Genomic DNA, 19,234 nt, shown 5'->3' with positions numbered 1-19,234 from the left:
CTAGCTTGCCTTACTGAATGAAGGAATAAGGGTAGTAGAAGTGCTTGAAAGAAATTATGGTTTGAAAGAGTGCCTTTTATCTACGATACATTTTATTTAATTATCACAGGTAGAGTTTACAATACGTTTAATGTCTGGAACAAAATTTCTACATACAGACAAACGCAAACAGTTACGTAAATTTTCATCACTGATGTTTGCTCTTAACCAAGACTTATTAATTTTCATAACAGAAAAAAAATCTCTTACAAACGTATGTCGAGCCAAACACTGACATTATCTTCGCGGCTTCACGATGGAGATGAGGAAACTCTTGCTGTGGAAAGTCGTGATAAAAGTCTATTACACGTCTTGCCAAAAGGCGCTTGTCTCTCAGACGTGAATTACACTGTAGATCTATTAATTCCATTTGCAAATTGGGATGAATATCATCTACAGAAACAGCAAATGGTCTCGAGAACCATTCAAATGCTTGGGATAAATATGATATATCCCCAAATCGCTTGAGAAATTCCTCTTTTATTGCATTCAGTAGGGAAACATATTCTTTGCAATTCTGTTCTCGCACAGTAGACAGAGTATGGACGTGGACTGTGTTTCCTGACGAGAGCTGTCTTTCCCACAGATCAAGCTTACTAGTGAAAGCTTGCACCTTTTCAGTCATTTCACAAATTAGCTGATTTTCTCCTTGTAAACTTGTGTTCAGTGCATTCATGTGTCCATTAATGTCCACTAAAAATGCGAGGGCAGCAATCTACTCTGGATCTTCTAACTTGGAGTCGTACCTTCCTTTGTCCTTTAAGAACTGATTTATTGGTATTCTCAGCTCAAAAAATCTTTTGAGTACTTTACCGCGTCTAAGCCAGCGGACTTCACTGTGGTATGGTATGTCACCGTACTCTTCCCCAATTTCAGCTAAGTATGTGTGAAAGTGTCTATGTGTAAGCCCGTGGCATCTCAAATAATTAACTACCCGAATAACCACTTACATGACGTCCCCAGTTTTGCTGCTTTTGCACAGAGTACTTCTTGGTGCAAAATACAGTGGATGCTGTACAATGATTCTTCTGTACACTGTAGCTTTTTTCTGAGTATTTCAAGAAATCCCATTTGTTCCCCTTTCATTGCAGGTGCTCTGACTGTTGTCACTGACACCAAACGTTCCCAGTTTAAGCCAGCTGAATCGACAGCTTCTTCAACGGCTTTTAGGATGTCTGCGCCGGTAGAGCAGTGTCCACGCCGCGGACATAAATCACTTATTGCGTGGTGTCTGAAATATCTGTGGACTCATCAAGTGCGATAGAAAATGCAATAAACTCCTGCACTGCACTCCTTAATTGATGGTAAAGGTCACCTGCCATGGCACTTATACGACGACTTACAGTCCGCCGAGAAAGAGTGATAGCTCGAAACTGATTTGCATTCAGTGGGCAAAGTAAATCAGCAGCGTCATTGATGCACTCCTTTATAAACTCACCTTCAGCAAATGGTTTTCCAGTTCTCGCTATATTAAGCGCAATCTTATAACTTGCACATACCGCTGGGCTATCATTGTTGTCATCCTGAAAAATTGAAAACAGTGCTCCATACAATGTAAAATCAGTTAGATGAGAGACACGACGAAAGAAAGTCGCAGATCTCTCGTGACAACAGCAACTTACGTCAGATTCATCTAGTATCATCAGATCGCTCTTCTTAAGTTCAGTCAATTTCCCCATCCGCTCAGAATCCAACAGTAAATTGTACTTGTCCTTGTGAAATTTATTATAATGATGTTCAATACTAAACTTCCGCTGACCAGCGAGATTACTGCCACATATTAAACATTTCGAATTTTCACGTTTTTGTACAAAGAAAAATTGATTCTCCCATTCCTGTTTAAAAGGTAGCAAATCTCCATGTCTCCGTTTCCTTGATTCACTCTGCATTTTCCGGTACTTCAAATACAACGTTCACTACGTAGTGGTCGCTTTGCATCAACGTCTGTAGCTTAGCCTGGTACTACACTGCCACAACCTGCCGGCTGTCGCCACTGCCCCATTCGACGATTGCACGCGAGAAGCACACGTGCAACGCTGTGCGCTCATGAGCCGCGTGCAACGTTTGCCCACCCCTGCTCTAGCGCTTAAAAATAATTTTACTATGCATAGTAGTGGTGTAACATAGTGGATAAGGTACGCCCTGATGTGCAGAAGGTTGTAGGTCCAATCCTGGTAGGTGCTTTGAAATTTTTTATTTTTAAATCTTTATCGAAATGACTTTTATAATTATTTTTATTCTGTTCATTGGCTGAAATGTAATTTTTTTAAATTTCTGATCCTTTGCTGCAGCATCTTCATTATTTTATTGACTTTGTTTGCTCTTATTTTTTTCCTATCTTCTTTTTTCATATGGAATCTCTTTACTTATTTTCATTTAGCTGTCATAATATTTAAAGATTTGAAATTTCTGGCATATAACAGTTCAAAAACAAACAATGAAATAATTTATGTTGGTTGTGTAATTGTCAGAACTGTTTTTTGCTAAAAGATGTAAATTTTTTGTATTGTACTCATAACAAAAACATTTAAAATGTAAATTTTTATTGCACTATGAATAAAATAATTCAGATAATGATTGAAATGAAAAAAAAGAGATTATAAAGTAAACATAATTGAGCCAAAATCAGGAATAGAAATAATGGATTCAATAACATGGACAAAATATAGGATGACAAAACTGAAGAAATGAAATCAAAGCTAATACATGGAAATAATGAAAAACATTTGGATAAAGATTCCAAATAAAAGAAAATGACGGATGGAAAAAATGAGAGCAAATGAAAAAGTTAACGCAGTGTTTAAAATGATGTAACAAAGGATTAGGAATGAGAAGGGAAAAAAGAAAGAAAAAAATATTTAAACCAGTTCATTGAACAAAAATAATGATCAAAGTTATTTCAATAAAGATTTAAAAATAAAAAAGTTTCAAAGCACCTGATGGGAATTGAACCCAGCACCTTCTGCACGTCAGGAATATATCTTAACCACTACATTACACCACGGCTCTATGCAATACTAACATTTTAAGGCTCTAGAGCATCATGTGAAATTCTGAATTTTTTTTCATCGATTTCTCACAAATGGGGCCATACTTTGACGAATGGCTGCAGGGTGTGATACCTGGAACCCTAAGCTGCACCAACACATACGTGGTTTCAAAAAGTCAGTTCCACCCTTGTGGACTTCTCCTTTTGAGATAATATTAGCAATATTTATCAAAATTTTTCATCACGGTTGTTGTTGTTTTTTTTTTTTAAGGAACATGTGAAAGTGTACATCACACTTGAATCTTTTGAAAAACTACTTTTAATCTCTAAATTGGATACAAAAAGAGAACCGAAAAAGTCATTGGATACTATTGAATGGAAGGATAAGTTCCCTAAGATTGAGTGATAGCCATCTTACAGCAAGACTAATAAATATGTAGAAATTCATTCTTAAACCAGGATTCTGAATAGTGTTGCCTTCTCAGTACAAATGTTTCATATCTTTCTTTTCCAGCATGGAACCAAAGAGGGACTTTTTTATGAAAGTACTAGGTTTCATCTGTATATGTTTCTACCATGCTATACCATATCTACTCGAATCTAAGCCGCACTTGAATCTAAGCTGCACGTGAAAAATGAGACTCGAAACCAAGGAAAAAAAATTTTCCCGAATCTAAAGCCGCACCTGAAATTTGAGATTCGAAATTCAAGGGGAGAGAAAAGTTTTAGACCGCACCTCCAAATCGAAACAAGGTTGGTCCATTGTAACATGAGACACAATTTAGGTTGAATGGATGAAGATACAGCTACAGTAGTATGGTTTGAGTCGTAAGCTTAACAGTTAAGCTTTACCAAGTAGCCATTGCTATGTGTCAGGCACTCCGTCGGGTACCCTTACTTTTTCACATGCTTCGTCTGGTTTGTACCGATTGCTTAGGTTGGTTGGTTTTGGGGAAGGAGACCAGACAGCGAGGTCATCGGTCTCATCGGATTAGGGAAGGATGGGGAAGGAAGTCGGCCATGCCCTTTGAAAGGAACCATCCCAGCATTTGCCTGGAATAATTTAGGGAAATCACGGAATACCTAAATCAGGATGGCTGGACGCAGGATTGAACCGTCGTCCTCCTGAATGAGAGTCCAGTGTCTAACCACTGTGCCACCTCGCTCGAATCGATTGCTTATTTTGCTTTGATCTGATGAGTGTCGTTCTCTTTGTTATAGGTGTTTACGTCACTCTAAGCTGAAAATGCATTATTGTACTGTGTCGTGCATTGTGTGTCGCATTCTGATAATGAGTGTTTACGACCTGTCCCTGCTCGCGGCATGGCTTGTTTTCGTGCGCGCTACCGCCGCTTACAATTAAAAACGAGAGGAATTGTCTCATAAGCGAAACGATGGCAAGAGACTGCTATTTGTTGCTACTTACACTGCTTTCTTTGATAATGATCAACAAGAACCAAATAATAGACTGCATATGATAGGAGTTGTTCTGAATGAGAGTTTAGCGAAAAATTTTCTCCGTTCGAACATCTTTGCGGACACCTCTTTAGTACATTACATTCTGCACAGAAATTAGTCATTTTAGATTTATTAATCTAGTCGTTTGCCGTGCTTCATCTCTGACTGTATCACTATTCAGCATAACACGAATATAAACATGACATGATATGTATATTCTTCTGTGTTTACTGTTGTCTCACTCTAGTTTCGTAGTTTATTAGGCAGACAGGATTTAAATGAAATAGCAGCAAACATGAATGGCATAATGTTTACATTCTTCTACCTTTTCTTTTAATTTATTTACTGACGCAGAGGTTTTGGCACCAGTATTTATCTTTGCGCCTGCAAAGCATGCCTTTGTAGCGCTACATATGTTTGACGGCAGAAGTTAGTTGTGGCAACACCTACCAACATTTTTCAGAACTTCCACTTACTTTGCACTAAGCCTCAGGCGGTTTTTTGGATTACAAAAACCGGAAAAAAGTGCACCTGAGATTCGAGTAAATATGGTAGTCATCATTTACTGATTGTGATTTTTAAATTGGTGTTTTCAGTGTTGATGGTTGGCGTTTTTGTCCCTTTTAGCTTACATGTTTGTGGTTATCAGTTTGAAAACTTTTAAGTGTATATTTTGGAGACTTGGCTCTGATAACTTTCCTTTACCTGCTAGCTAACAGTGGACTAATAAATATTATTTACCATCATAGATGGAACAACATTGTCAGTTTCATATGTCTGATACAGTTGCAACAAAGTTCCAAAGTTCTCACAAGATTATATGCTTTAAGTATTGCCCTTTTAACATCTTCAACTCTTTTAAGTTCCTTGTGTGTCTACATGGGAGACATAATTTATTTGTCTTTGAGCATAGCATCTGATACCTCCCAGCCATGAAGTGACAGGCAGCTGCCCAAACTTTGGATAGCACATTTGTTTTGCATATAGTTGTTTGATATATGATCTCATGAGAGCTCCTCCTCCCTCCCCCCACCACACACACACACACACACACACACACACACACACACACACACACACACACACACACACGCGCGCGCACGCGCACAAAGTGCTACCATGGTATGACTGTATTATCAGTATGTATGCTAAAGGTGATAGTTTGCTCAGCTGCACCTAGATTTTTCTATTAAAAATAATTACGATAATTTTGTGTATAGGTGTTTCATGGTATATGTAACTGATCATCATTTGCACGTATTTACGCCAAACTAAATGAAGCAGATCAAAGCACTTTCTCCACAATCATTTAGACTAATTTCTGAGAGTGCAGATAACTTTCCTTTACCTGCTAGCTAACAGTGGACTAATAAATATTATTTACCATCATAGATGGAACAACGTTGTCAGTTTCATATGTCTAATACAGTTGCAACATAGGTCCAAAGTTCTCACAAGATTATATGCTTTAAGTATTGCCCTTTTGACATCTTCAACTCTTTTAAGTACCCGTCATGTAACTTGTATTTTAAGAAGTTTTTTGTTAACCCTGGGAATCACAACACTTCCATACAAAATCTGTGCATAATGTGTGCATAATGTTTGTCACCTGTGTAATGTAGATCGTTATCTGAAAGACTATACATATTTCATACACATAAACTGCTAACATATATTAAACCACAATGTAGAATAGAAAATCTGTAAAGAAGTCAACAATCATGTTCAGCCCTTAAACAATGAATTTTGTCTAGACCACCAGTTATTTCATTACTCAGTTTTTCTTATGACTCATATTAATAACTGCATTCAGCATCAGATCTGTACACAAGAGGAACAAGTGCAAGAAGCATATCAATCTAAAATAGTGTAGTATACAAGATTGGTAAGCTTATCATTTAATTTTCCTCATGGCTCATTTCTGCAGCTGCCTTAATTGGATCCCTTCACAAGAGCAGTAGGAGTAAGATAGTAAGGTGTCAAGTGCTAACCAGCCTAGTACATTGGACTATTTTAATTTGATCTGATACTTATATGTGTTCCTCTTGCGTACAGATGTCACAGTTGGTAAAGTACCAGTGGTTACAAGTGACAGAACAGCAGTTTTTTTAGGGTAGGGAGGGCAGAAACAAGAGATGTTCGGAGACGGGCTAAAAATGACATTCAGATTGATAAAACAGGCAGCCAGAAACCAAATTTTAATGTACTCAGTTCATGCAGACAGCCTTCATTGAAACTACAGATACTCAAAAATTGACAGGAGGGTAAGCTTAATGAGTTGCTTATTTGTATTTAAGAATTAGAGTTGAGCAAACCAGTTGAAATAATCTGCCCTTCTGAGCATCATGTGACCACTGGTATAGATGTGTCAAATGTTACAGGATTCAAGATAGCTTCTTGCTTCTGTAGAGAAAATATGGAGAAAGTAGGAATTGTAACATTTGTCAGAAACTCTTTTGATTTAAAGAATGTTGATATTAATAAATTTTGCTCAGAGCAGCACTTGGAAGCTTGTGCAACGGAAGTAGTATTTCATAGTAAGTCCTTTATAATAGCAGGGATATATAAATCACCTTCAGGAAATTTTAATCTCTTCATAAGAAATCTGGAAGCTCTGTTGTCCCATCTCATGGTAAAAAAACAAGGAAATAATGGTTGCTGGTGATTTTAATGTGGATTTATTGAAAAGCTCTGTCAGTGAACAATTATTGCAATCAGTAACACTGTCATTCAATTTAATTCCTACTGTGAACTTTGCACCTAGGCTATGCAAATGCTCTGAGACTGCTATTGATAAGACCTTTGTAGACAAATCTAGGGAAAAGTCATATCACAAAACCACTAGTAAATGGGCTATCTGATCATGACATGTAGCATCTTGGGTTAAATGTTGAAACTTCTCAGGATAAAAAAATTGAGAAATTCAGGAAATTGCTCAAGTGGATAGATATTTATAATACTTCTAACTCAAATGGAAAATACAAAGCATCCATTAATAAAATTACCTTCTCTTTTGAAAATTGTTTTCCCTTAAAGGTAACTCAAATATCACAGAAGTCAAAACGTAAACTGTGGCGTATACAAGGAAAAAAAGATATCATGTGGGACAAAAAGGAGACTATATCTACTATCTGGGAACAGCTCTGATGTTAGAATTGTAATGCATTACAAAGAATACTGCAAAATATTGAGGCAAGTAATCCAGAAATCGAAGCAGCTTTATTATGAGAAAACGATAATTTCATCAGGCAACAAAATAAAAACTGTATGGGATATAGTGGAGACAGAGACAGGAGGGGCCAAAAAGGGAAGACAAACAGATAGCTCTAAAAATAAATGAGACTTTGGTAACAAATTCATGTAGTGTTGCAAGCCTCTTAAAAGTTCACCAGCATTGTTGCGAAATGGTTTGAGTCTTATCTGTGTAACAGGAAGCAAAGGGTGTCGTTGCAAAATACCTGTGCAGTAAGCAGTCAGTCTTCATCTGATTGGGAAATAATTACATGTGGTGTTCCTCAAGGTTCCATCTAGGCTCCATTGCTTTTTCTTGTGTACATTAATGACCTCTCGTCTGTTACATTGCCTGATGCTAAGTCTGATTTGTTTGCAGATGATACAAACATTGCAATAAGTAGCAAGCCAAGTACAGATTTAAAAATGGCTGCTAATCAAATTTTCACTAACATTAATAAATGGTTTAATGCTAATTCACTGTCATTAAACTTTGAGAAAACCCACTATACCGAGTTCAGAACCTGTAAGAGATTTCCTTCCAGCATGTGTATAACATATGAAGACATGCACTTCAGTCCGGAACCGCGCTGCTGCTACGGTTGCAGGTTCGAATCCTGCCTCGGGCATGGATGTGTGTGATGTCCTTAGGTTGGTTAGGTTTAAGTAGTTCTAAGTCTAGGGAACTGATGACCTCAGATGTTAAGTCCCATAGTGCTTAGAGCCATTTGAACCAATCATTCTATTATGTCATACAGGATCATATTCTCGGGTAACTAATCAAGCCGAGCAAAAGTTTTTAGGGCACAAAAGCTTGCGATAAGAATTATTTCTGATGTAAATTCAAGAATATCGTGTAGAAACCTGCTCGAGGAACTTTGTATTCTAACCACTGCTTCTCAGTATATTTATTCCGTAATAAAATTTGTTGCAAATATTAGATATCTATTTCCAACAAATAGCTCAATACATAATATCAATACTAGGAATAAGAACAATCTTCATAAAGACCTAAAATCACTTATCTTGATCCAAAAAGGGTCCAATATTCAGGAACACGCATTTTCAATAAATTACCAGCAACCATTAAAAACTTGATTTCAGATAAAGCTCGGTTTAAACATAGTTTGAAAGACTTTTTGATAGGCAACTCCTTCTACTCTATAGATGAATATCTTAACAGAGACGGTTAAGCCAGCTTAAGTAAAAAGTCTGTTAGATTTCAGTTTTGACAGCACATGGTCACAACAGTCAGGATTAGATATTTTATGTATGACAAATTTATTAATAGTGCATAACAATGTTTCATTCTGACAGCGTGTTAATTCTGTAAATATTAGCTGTTACAGTTTACCGCATTGCATTCACCTATTTCAACAATCTCCTGACAAATATCCAGGGTAGTAAGTATTATATTCAAATGTTTTATGTTTTTATGTTATACTTTGTGGCATGTTCCGCACCCACGAAAATCATCTCATTTTTTGGGTCTGTGGGACGAAAACTGAATCTAAACTAATCTAATCTCAGTCTTCCCACACATATTTCTCTTTCCTCCCTGTTAAAACAACTTACTGTTCTGAAAGTTAGGGATAGTGCCCCCCCCCCCCCCCCCCCCCACTCCCCCAATTGGCTGTACTATAGCTCGGGGCCTGTGGAAGGTAAATTCGGGCCTACCATTCTGTCTCCTTATAGTTTTACCAATTTCTCATGTGATTTCTCCTTTCAAGACAATTAACTGCCAGTCTGGGTTTTTTAGACATGCTGTTTCTCTATTGGAAATTCTAACTGATCATCTTTGAACACATGTATTCTAAGCTATAATGTGGGTCTTTCCATTCAGCAAAGCTTACAGAAGTGTCCATCACTAGTTATTCATAATTGATGAGATTTTAAACCCTATTATTTTTCTTGTAAATTACATTTCCTCAGATAAGAAAAATATTTGGTTAAACCATTACTGAGAACCCATGTCTGTTTTTCTTGTATGAAAGTGTGCTGTACTGCATTTTGTTATTAAATATGTATCATTTTCTGTATCTGTGGCTTATAGCCAGTTAAACTAATGCAGTAGTATTTCTGTAATGACGAGGGGGGGTGTTGAGTTATTTTACCCATCAGTGTTCATAATAATACATCAACAGTCACAACTCAATTTCTTTTCAGGTTGCATCACAGACAGATAACTTGCAGGGACTACTTGGAGTGGTATTGAAAGTTTTGTTACATGCTCTCTCAAGAAATCAGAGCACTATAGTTCTTCAGAACATGTTTGCAACACAGAGGTCCCTTGTATTTAAGGTTAGTTAATCATTTAATAACAACAACTTGTCTTTGCATCATTATAAAATTATAACTATGTTTAAATTTTGTATTTTACTTCTCAACAATAATTTCCTGTAACAACAGATAAAATGCTAAAGAATGCTGAAACACACCATTGTGTCTTTAAGGGATGTTTTAGCTCCACAGAACAGTATGACATTGGAGGAAGACAACATTGACACATGTGGCATGGTGCTAATGATGCAAAGTATATTAGAAAACAATCCATGGCCACTGGATGCACTTACCATCCCTTTACTGGTATAAAACAGAATGTCAGTACAGGGTGTGATATCTTTGAATGGCAAAATAGGCAGCACAACTGCTCACAGTACTGTGCTCCAGGCCATTTAGTATATGAAAGGCAAAGGTCCCGAGTTCGAGTCTCGGTCCGGCACACTTCCAGGAAGTTTCATAGTATATGATGTGTCAGTGTCTCCCATTGCCAGCATGTGCGCTTTTGTTACTGCTATTGTTTAGACGAGTGTCCATTGGATTTGACCCATGTCCATGCACACCATGAGAAAGGCGTACTCACTGGTGTTGGATGTCTCCCTAGGAAACACATGTAGTGGCATAAATTTTCCTTAACCACATTTTGGTTTGTTTGAAAAATCATCAATCTTCTAACTGGTTTGATGCATCCATGAATTCGTCTCCTGTGCCAGTGTCTTCATTCGAGGGTAGCACATGCACGTCCTTAATTCCTTGTTGGATGTATTCCAATCTCTCACTTCCCCTACATTTTTTACTCTCTAGAATTCCCCGTAGTACCATGGAGATTATTCCCTGATATCTTTACACATGTCCTATCTTCCTGTCCCTTCTTGTCAGTGTTTTCTACATGTTCCTTTCTTCATAAATTCTGCAGCAGACCACCTCATTCCTTATCTGATCAGTCCACTTAATTTTAAACATTCTTCTGTAGCAGTACATCTCAAATGCTCAGATTCTCTTCTGTTGCAGTTTTCCCGCTATCTGTGATTTGCTACCATACAATGCTGTGCTTCAAATGCGTATTTTCAGAAATATCATCTTCAAATTAAGGTTTTTATTTGATACCAGTAGGCTTCTCTTGGCCAGGAATGCACTCTTTGTCAACTTGTTATGTCCTCCTTGCTTCATCCGTCATGGGTTATTTTACTTCCTAGACAGCAGAATTACTTAACTTCATCTACTTTGTGATTGCCAGTATTAATTTTAAGTTTCTCTTTATTGTAATTTCTGCAACTTCTAATTATTTTTGTCTTTTTCTGGTTTACTCTCAATCCATATTCTATACTCAATAAACTATTCATTCCATTCAGTAGATTCCCCTTCACTTTCACTAAGTATAGCAGTCTCATCAGCAAACCTTATCTTTGATATCCTTTCACCCAAAATTTTAATCCCACTCTTGAACTTTTTTTCCCATAATTGCTTCTTTGATGTATGGATTGAACAGCAGGGGCAAAAGCCTGCATCTTCCAATCTTATTGTTCCCTCTTGGTTCTTGTACATATTGTGGATTACCCATTTCTCCCTATAGATTACTCCTATTTTTCTAACAATTTTGAACACTTTGCACCATTTTTTGTTGTCTAATGCTATTTCTAGGTGAACAGATCCTGTGAGCGTGTCTTGATTTTTCTCCAATCTTGCTTCCATCATCAAATGCAACATTATATCTATCTCTCTGGTGCATTTACTGTTCCTGAAGCCAAACTGATGACCATTTAACAGATCCTCAGTATTTTTTTCCATTCTTATGTATATTATTCTTGTCAGCAGCTTCGATGCATGAGCTATTAAGTTGACTGTGCAATAGTTCTCATTTGTACCCGCCCTTGCTATCTTCAAAACTGTGTGGACGATATTTTTCCAAAAGTCTGATTGTATGTTGCCCGTCTCATAGAGTCTACACATGAGCTTGAATATTCATTTTGTTGCCCAACAATTTTAGACATTTTGGTGGAATGTTATCTATCCCTTTTGCCATATTTGATCTCAAATCTTACAGAGATCTTTTAAATTCTGTCTGTAACACTGCAGGCCTTCAGTATACCTTTTCCACTTATCCACTCTCTCCTATATGTTTAACGGTGGAATTCCCATTGCGCTCTTAATGTTCCCACCCTTGCTTTTAATTTCACTGAAGGTAGTTTGACTTTTTTATATGCTGAGTCAGTCCTTTCAGTGAGCATTTCTTTTTTGATTTCTTCACATTTTCCTGGGAGCCATTTCACCTTGCCTGCCTGGCACTTTCTATTTATTTCATTACTAAGTGACTGGTTTTGCCTTATTCCTATCTTTCCTTGAACATTTTTGTAATTCCTTCTTTTGTTGATCAGTTGAAGTATTGCATTGACTGAACTGCCTACTCTGGTATTGTACCGTATTGGACCCTTTAGACATTATGCATCAGATGAAGAAAATCGCTCTCGAATCTAAACTACAACTCATCCTTTCTCCCTGAGTCATTTATCAAAAGCAAGGCTGTACCTTTTTGTGATAGCAATGCATCTGGAGACTTGATGAACATGCAGGATAATATTGTGAAGCCTATGCAGTTTGATGGAGGTGCTCTGAAGTCTCTAGTCAGGGAAGGGGTGTGCTGTTTGGATTCCTTAAAGCACGTTAGACAAGGTAATAATGGTGGTGCTGGTTTGTAGGGCAAGGTAAACCTTGCCTTCACTTGTATTGAATGTTGGTTCCATCTCAGGTCTCCTCACCAGCCATGAAGTGTCATTATGGGCAATAATAAATTCCAGGCCTCCATTCTGCTTGCTGTGGTGAACCTCTTAATATACCAATGATACTGCGACATGTAATGCCATCTAAATGTGTTTGCTGTCTCTCCTTGCTTCTCTGTGACTTGAATACCAAGTGCACAGCTAGAACACCTACACTCAAGCTGATTGCCCACACAGACCATGACTCCTCCTCCTCCTTCTCCTTGCCCTTCTCCTCATTCTCTTCCCAGTCACCATTCCTTCTGGTGCAACTTTTATTATGTTATGTCTTATCATCTGGTGTCACAGCCAGTTTCTTTTTCTTATCTTATTTGTTATCTGTATTTGTTTTTCTCATTCACATTGTATAACCAAACTTTACTTCGAATTTTACCTGTGCATTTCACACCTTTGATACTTCTCGAAATCGATATCTCAAAAGCCTCTGAGCACTTCGTTCTCTCTCTGACACGGTGTTCGTGTTTTGACACCCTACAGTGCAACTTTCAATACAAAACACTTCACTAATCTTTTCCTTATTTATTTATTTATTTATATATTTAATGGACCACAGAAAATACTACTCATTATGTAAAACATTTCTTTAGCTATTATTATTACATTCCATCCTGGATTTTCCATTGTTTGATTTCTTTAGCTATAACTATCTGTGTTTCTGTCCCTTTATTACATGTCATGTTACTGGTTATTTTGCATTGTAGGTACCTGAAGTTAACCGTCTCAATAACTCATCACAAATCTTCACATTTATCACCTTTTGATATTCCTCATAGCTGGTGCTCAATTCTCTTGATTGCCTTCTAATTTTCACACTGTAATACTATGTCATCAGAAAATCATGTGTTTAATTATCGTTCCTCCTATTGTCACATCACTCTTTTCTGGGGAGCAGTTTTTAACTAAATCATGTAAATCATGTAAATAGAAATTAAAGTGAGTAGGTGAAATCACACTATATTAGCAACCACACATACAGTTGTGTTGTTTACAACTAATATAAATGTAACCTACACTGTGTCAATAAAATACATAGACTCTGTAATCTTCAAAACATATTACTTACAATTGGTATTCAACAGTGAGAATTTTCAATAAATCTATTTTCTGCATTTTCTGTCAATAATTTTTGTAATATTGATAGGGCACCAAATATACTTCTGTTTTTTTTTTTTCTCAGAAAGTAAGTCCTACAACGTGCACTCAGTTGCTATGAGCAGATACGTACCAATATCTTGTAATAATAACTTTTTATTTCAGTTCCCAAATCTGTTATTTGATGAAGAAACAGAGCAGTGTGCTGATCTCTGTTTACAACTTCTGAAACATTGCAGTTCAAATATGGGCAGTGTTCGATCCCAGGCATCTGCATCACTCTACCTTTTAATGAGACAAAACTTTGAAATAGGAAATGTGAGTAATGTCATTAAATATTTCTTTCCATTGGTTTTTAAATAAATAATTTTCCTTGTCAGTTTTGTGTGTGTGTGTGTGTGTGTGTGTGTGTGTGTGTGTGTGTGTGTGTGTGTGTGTGTGTGTGTGTGTTTACAATTTAGTTGAAAAAACTCAAAAAATATACAAAAGATAACTAGCATTAATTGTATTGTGGTCCTATACATAACTGCAATTTCTTTAAAGAAAGAACTTCTGGCCATTCATTGCTTAAGAGTTCATTCTACAGAGAAAGACAGGAACAACCAAGCTTGATTAAATGAAAATAATTGTAGATGTTTCACTTGACTGTTAAAATGCACCAGCTGATCTGAAAGTAGTGCACTAGTAATGGAAGTTTGCTGCAATCCCCATGAGGCTAAGACAAGCCATTGAGGGAATTATTAATTTACCTATGAATTAAGCATTAACTCTGAAAATGTTACGTTGAACCATATCTCACATTTAAGGCAGCATGAAAGCCACTGAATTAATGTTACCAATGAAATTAAGGAATCTATGGATGAAAATTAGAACACTCCTATTTCATATTGTGTGAATATGTGATTAAGTGTTGAAATTCTGCTGCACTTGTTGTTGACATGTTTATTGTAATAGTGAAATGGTTTTATTTCAACAAACACTGGTACTTGTATTAGTGAGAAAATGCTGGCAACTAAACTGCTTGTCGACTGAGCATGCATACTGGATACATTTGGTTTCTGTAATAACAAGGGTGCAGTCTGCACTCCATCACCTGTGCACTCCAAGTGAGGAAGGTGGCACAGTGGTAAGACACTGGACTTGTGATTGAGGACGGTGGTTTAAATCCCTGTTTCACTATCTAGATTTAGGTTTTACATGATTTCATTAAATTGCTTAGGGCAAATGCTAGGATTGAACATGATTGATTTTCTTTCCCACCCCTGCCCCATCAGAGCTTTTGCTCCATCCCTAATGACCTCATTCTGTATGGAATGTTAGTAGTAAATGTAAGCATTTCATGTAATTGTGTTTGTAAATTGGTGTGTCACTGCAGTGTAAACTGGGCAGAACGATTTGAGGATATCCTGATACGATGTGGGCCAAATATTGTGTTGGTAGTAGGTTGAAATACAGCCACTGAATTTGGTTGTAGGAGGAGGAGAAAGCTGTTAAATATGCTTAGGTATACCAACTAGATACCATATTTGCATGAATATGCATGAATATAAGTCATACTTTTTTTCCTAAATTTTGGCAATGAAAAGTAATGGTGTGACCTATAATCGAGATGTTTTCCCCTTAGATCATAAGTCATCAATTTCAAAATGACATGTGCATGTATCTTGTAATGAATACCATTACAAGTTACTTTGATAAACCATGAAAGCTTTCTTTAAAAAAGGAATTACTGCACTGTTGCTTTTCAGCACCCCACGTATGTAATTGCACACTATGTGCCCCTACATTATTTGATGTAGTGCTGTTCAGCATATCGAGACCTACATGGGACTGTAAATAAAAATTTTTGCATCAAAACTAGACCATGCAATGCTGTAATGATATGCAACTGTTTTCATAAACTTGAGACAATTTTTGCACAATTGTAGTTCTGAAATAAACAGATAAATTACTTTGTTGCATAAATGATTGAACCTGCCAATAAGAAACTTTAAATTCCATTGGCAAAATGTTTCTTTTACGTGCTATTTTGCAGTCTTCAATTTGAATCATTTCAGTTGTAGTGGCATTTCCACATTTTCTGTTTTGAACTACTAAATCAAGCAAGTCTTTTTTCACATCTCAATGTTTGCACTTTAGTCCTCAGAATGAACACTGACCTTTCAAACTATTTAAAACTTTGTTCACTTGCACACCACCTACAAACTTTTTTTTTTTCATCTTATGAAGTCCATGTTCCTTTGCATAGTGTGTAGCTGATAACTTGAAGTAGCTCAATTGTTATTAGGGTTCCCAATATAATTTAGTGTCTGCATCAGGTACATAGTAGCAGTACTTAGTAATCAGAGGTAAATTTAGTAGTGTGTCCTGTATTTGAGATTTACTTTTTACTATAACCTTGTGTCAAGAGTTTAGGTGCAGCCTATATTCACACAAATATGGTAATCAAGTGACATTCCTCAAGTACGTGGTATACAGTAGTCATTGGTGTTCATTTTTGGGAGCCACTTTGCTTTGAATGAAAATGGTGTAATAGTTTAGTAGTTTAATTCACTGAAACCTAGGAGCCATTAGTAGGATAATAGCTAAGAAGTCACAGTGTGAGGTAGCAATTGCCATAGCTGTGTCCCACAGTGTAATTTAACTAACATGGAATCCATCAAACAATGGGATGTCCTCTGAGAACATTAGGGCCAACTATAGCCAGAAAGGAATATTACCTTTAATTCAGAGCCCATCAGAATTGCAATGAATTATGTAAACAGCAATAATCCAGTTTCAAGTTTGACTGTATGTGCATTTATTTCTGGAATGAGAAGTAATGAAAAATTAATACACGGTTGTGATCAAAACTTCTAAATTGTTCAGTATGATTCCTTGTTGGCTCAAGGTTTTAGGGGTGAGATACTCTGACCTTTAATTCTACTGTGCCATGTGTGATCATTTATTATTTATTTATTTATTTATTTGATAATGCTTGGCTTCATAGAACTCAGTTGGTGCCCAATGTGCTACAAAATCAAGGTCAGTGTGAGAGAGTACAGAACACAAATACCATAATCAACTTGCTTGCCAGAGTCAGAGCTTATCAAATGTGTCAAGGGATTTGTATGGTAGAAATAATGCAGCTAAGCCTGTCCTCCAACACCTATTTGAAAACTGGAGGCTGCTATTAATATGAAATGGTAAAATATCCCTTTGTAAGTTTTTGATAGCTGCACTGCATCCAGGCAAAACATGTGAAAATCAGTTTTGTCTACTCATGCTGAGCCCATACTGCATGGTAAAAGTAGTTACTTCATTTATATCTGAACTATGCAATTTGTGTAAAACTTGTGTAAAGCTATACCGACACGAATTACATTGCACCTCTGTCAATTATATTCAGTGACCTTTACAGTATCTGATTGTACACCTATGTATGTGTGGTTTCAGCTCAAATTAAAATTTTGTCTCCATATTATATAATCTGTGATTGCTGTTCGAAAAGTGTTAAATTCATATTGTGTTGGCCACCTCTTGTTGGATGTCTAATAAATTAAAAAATAATGAAGTAAGAAAGTGAAATGCTGTAAGATAAACTACTAGCATAATTTTATCTTAATAATATGCTTTACCATGGTCCTCCAAAGTGCTTTTAAGTTTAGTTACTTAACAACTTCATAAAGCAAGCAAACATCTCCCCCCCCCCTCCCCCCCAGACACACACACATACAATGGTGTAATTGTTTTGATCACTGTAAATGACTATTGAATCTAAAATATTTTAATAATGAGAATCTGTCACCATTTTTGTGCTCCAGGAGATTCAGGAATAAATCTATGTGCAATGAATTAAGAGTTAATCTCTGACATCTCTGACTGAATAGAAAAAAAATTCATTTTCCAGAATTTTGCTAGAGTAAAAATGCAGGTGACAATGTCTCTCAGTTCACTTGTTGGAACCAGCTCTTCATTTAGTGAAGAGTCATTGCGGCGCTCTTTGAAGACAATTCTCGTTTATGCAGAAGAAGACACTGAATTGCAGGAAACAACTTTTCCAGAGCAGGTTAGTCATGACACAGCAGCTGTTGAAGGTATTAAGTTCCTTGCTTTTATGATAAAATTTAGAAGGACAACTATAGTATATTTTTGTATTATGCGATATAACTAGTAAGTATTTTGATAACAGCAGCTGTCATGCGTTTCAATTTTCATTTTCATACAGTTTAATGGGAAGTATGACATTAATTTAGATGTGTTGTTATAAATGTTTATTATGTGATTTTAGTATATCATAGAGTATTTTATTGTAATGGCTAAAATTATGTCAAAAAATTTCCAGTACAGAATTATTTTTACAAAAAAGGAAGTGAACTGATAGCTTTATACCAGCTGGTTATATTTAAACTTTCCCTATTTAACACAGGAACTAATTACCATATGAATACCAAACTTGGTAGCATTAATGTCAAGGACATGGGGAAGAGAAATAATGTAGAATCAATTCAACTGAAATACTTTTAATGTGCTGCTACAGTACATCATACCATTACATACAGGTACCATTACAGTTGCAAAAGGGGCTCAATATGGTACCCATCACTGTCCAGAAGAGTCTGAAAGCACATGTTTGCATTCTGCACAGCAGGATGAAGCGTGTCTGTAGGTATTCTGGCTACCTCTCTCATTATCTACGCTTCAGATCAACACGTGTGAATGTTCCCCTGGTAAACCCTGCCCTTCAGGTAGCCCCACAACCAGAAATCACAGAGAGTGAGATCAGGTGATCGTGATGCCCACACATTTGGAAATGATCCTCTGGTAATTCGATCATTTCCAAATGTGTTTCAGAGAAGCATGTGAACTTCACGAGTGATGTGCAGTGGCTCCCCATCTTGCATGAAAACTGTTGAGTTTTATGCGTCTATCTCCTGTAGGGTGGGTATGACATGCTGCCGAAGCATATCACAGTAACACTGGTCAGTCACACTGCATGTGTTTCGCCCTTGAGTGCCAACCTGTTCAAAAAAGAATGGACCAATGAGGAACGTAGCCGTGAAGCCACACCATACGGTGACACGTTCACCATACAGAGGAACTTATGTACAGTGACTGGAGGTGAAGATTCTCTCACTCAGCAATTCTGTGTGTTCACCTCACCCATCAGGGAATAATGAGCTCCGTTTGTCCATAGGATAGTTCAGGGCCAGCTCTAGTCAACTTCAATCCTTGTGAGAAAGTGGAGAGCGAAGTCAATGTGTCGTTGTGCATCTTGTGGTGCAAACTGCTGTATGATATGGATCTTGTATGGGTACCATTTGATAATGAATGGTTTGAAGCACCTTCCATACAGTGGACCACGGGATGTTCAACTGTCATGACACAG

At 36.9% G+C, this 19,234-nt stretch overlaps 1 protein-coding gene across 1 annotated transcript in view; it reads left to right on the top strand.

The window, feature by feature from the left end:
• The window catches only part of LOC124721982 (dedicator of cytokinesis protein 7), a 274,882-nt gene that overhangs the window by 191,503 nt on the left and 64,145 nt on the right, over positions 1-19,234 (top strand). Inside the window, exons 28-30 of the mRNA XM_047247149.1 lie at positions 9,884-10,018; positions 14,032-14,184; positions 17,756-17,914. Coding sequence (XP_047103105.1) covers positions 9,884-10,018; positions 14,032-14,184; positions 17,756-17,914 — 447 coding nt within the window. The remainder of the gene's footprint in view (positions 1-9,883; positions 10,019-14,031; positions 14,185-17,755; positions 17,915-19,234) is intronic.

Source organism: Schistocerca piceifrons, chromosome X (assembly GCF_021461385.2).
Source record: "Schistocerca piceifrons isolate TAMUIC-IGC-003096 chromosome X, iqSchPice1.1, whole genome shotgun sequence".
Taxonomy (NCBI): domain Eukaryota; kingdom Metazoa; phylum Arthropoda; class Insecta; order Orthoptera; family Acrididae; genus Schistocerca; species Schistocerca piceifrons.
Note: the sequence above shows the minus strand (reverse complement) of the source record. Positions and strands in the feature narration are given on the sequence as shown.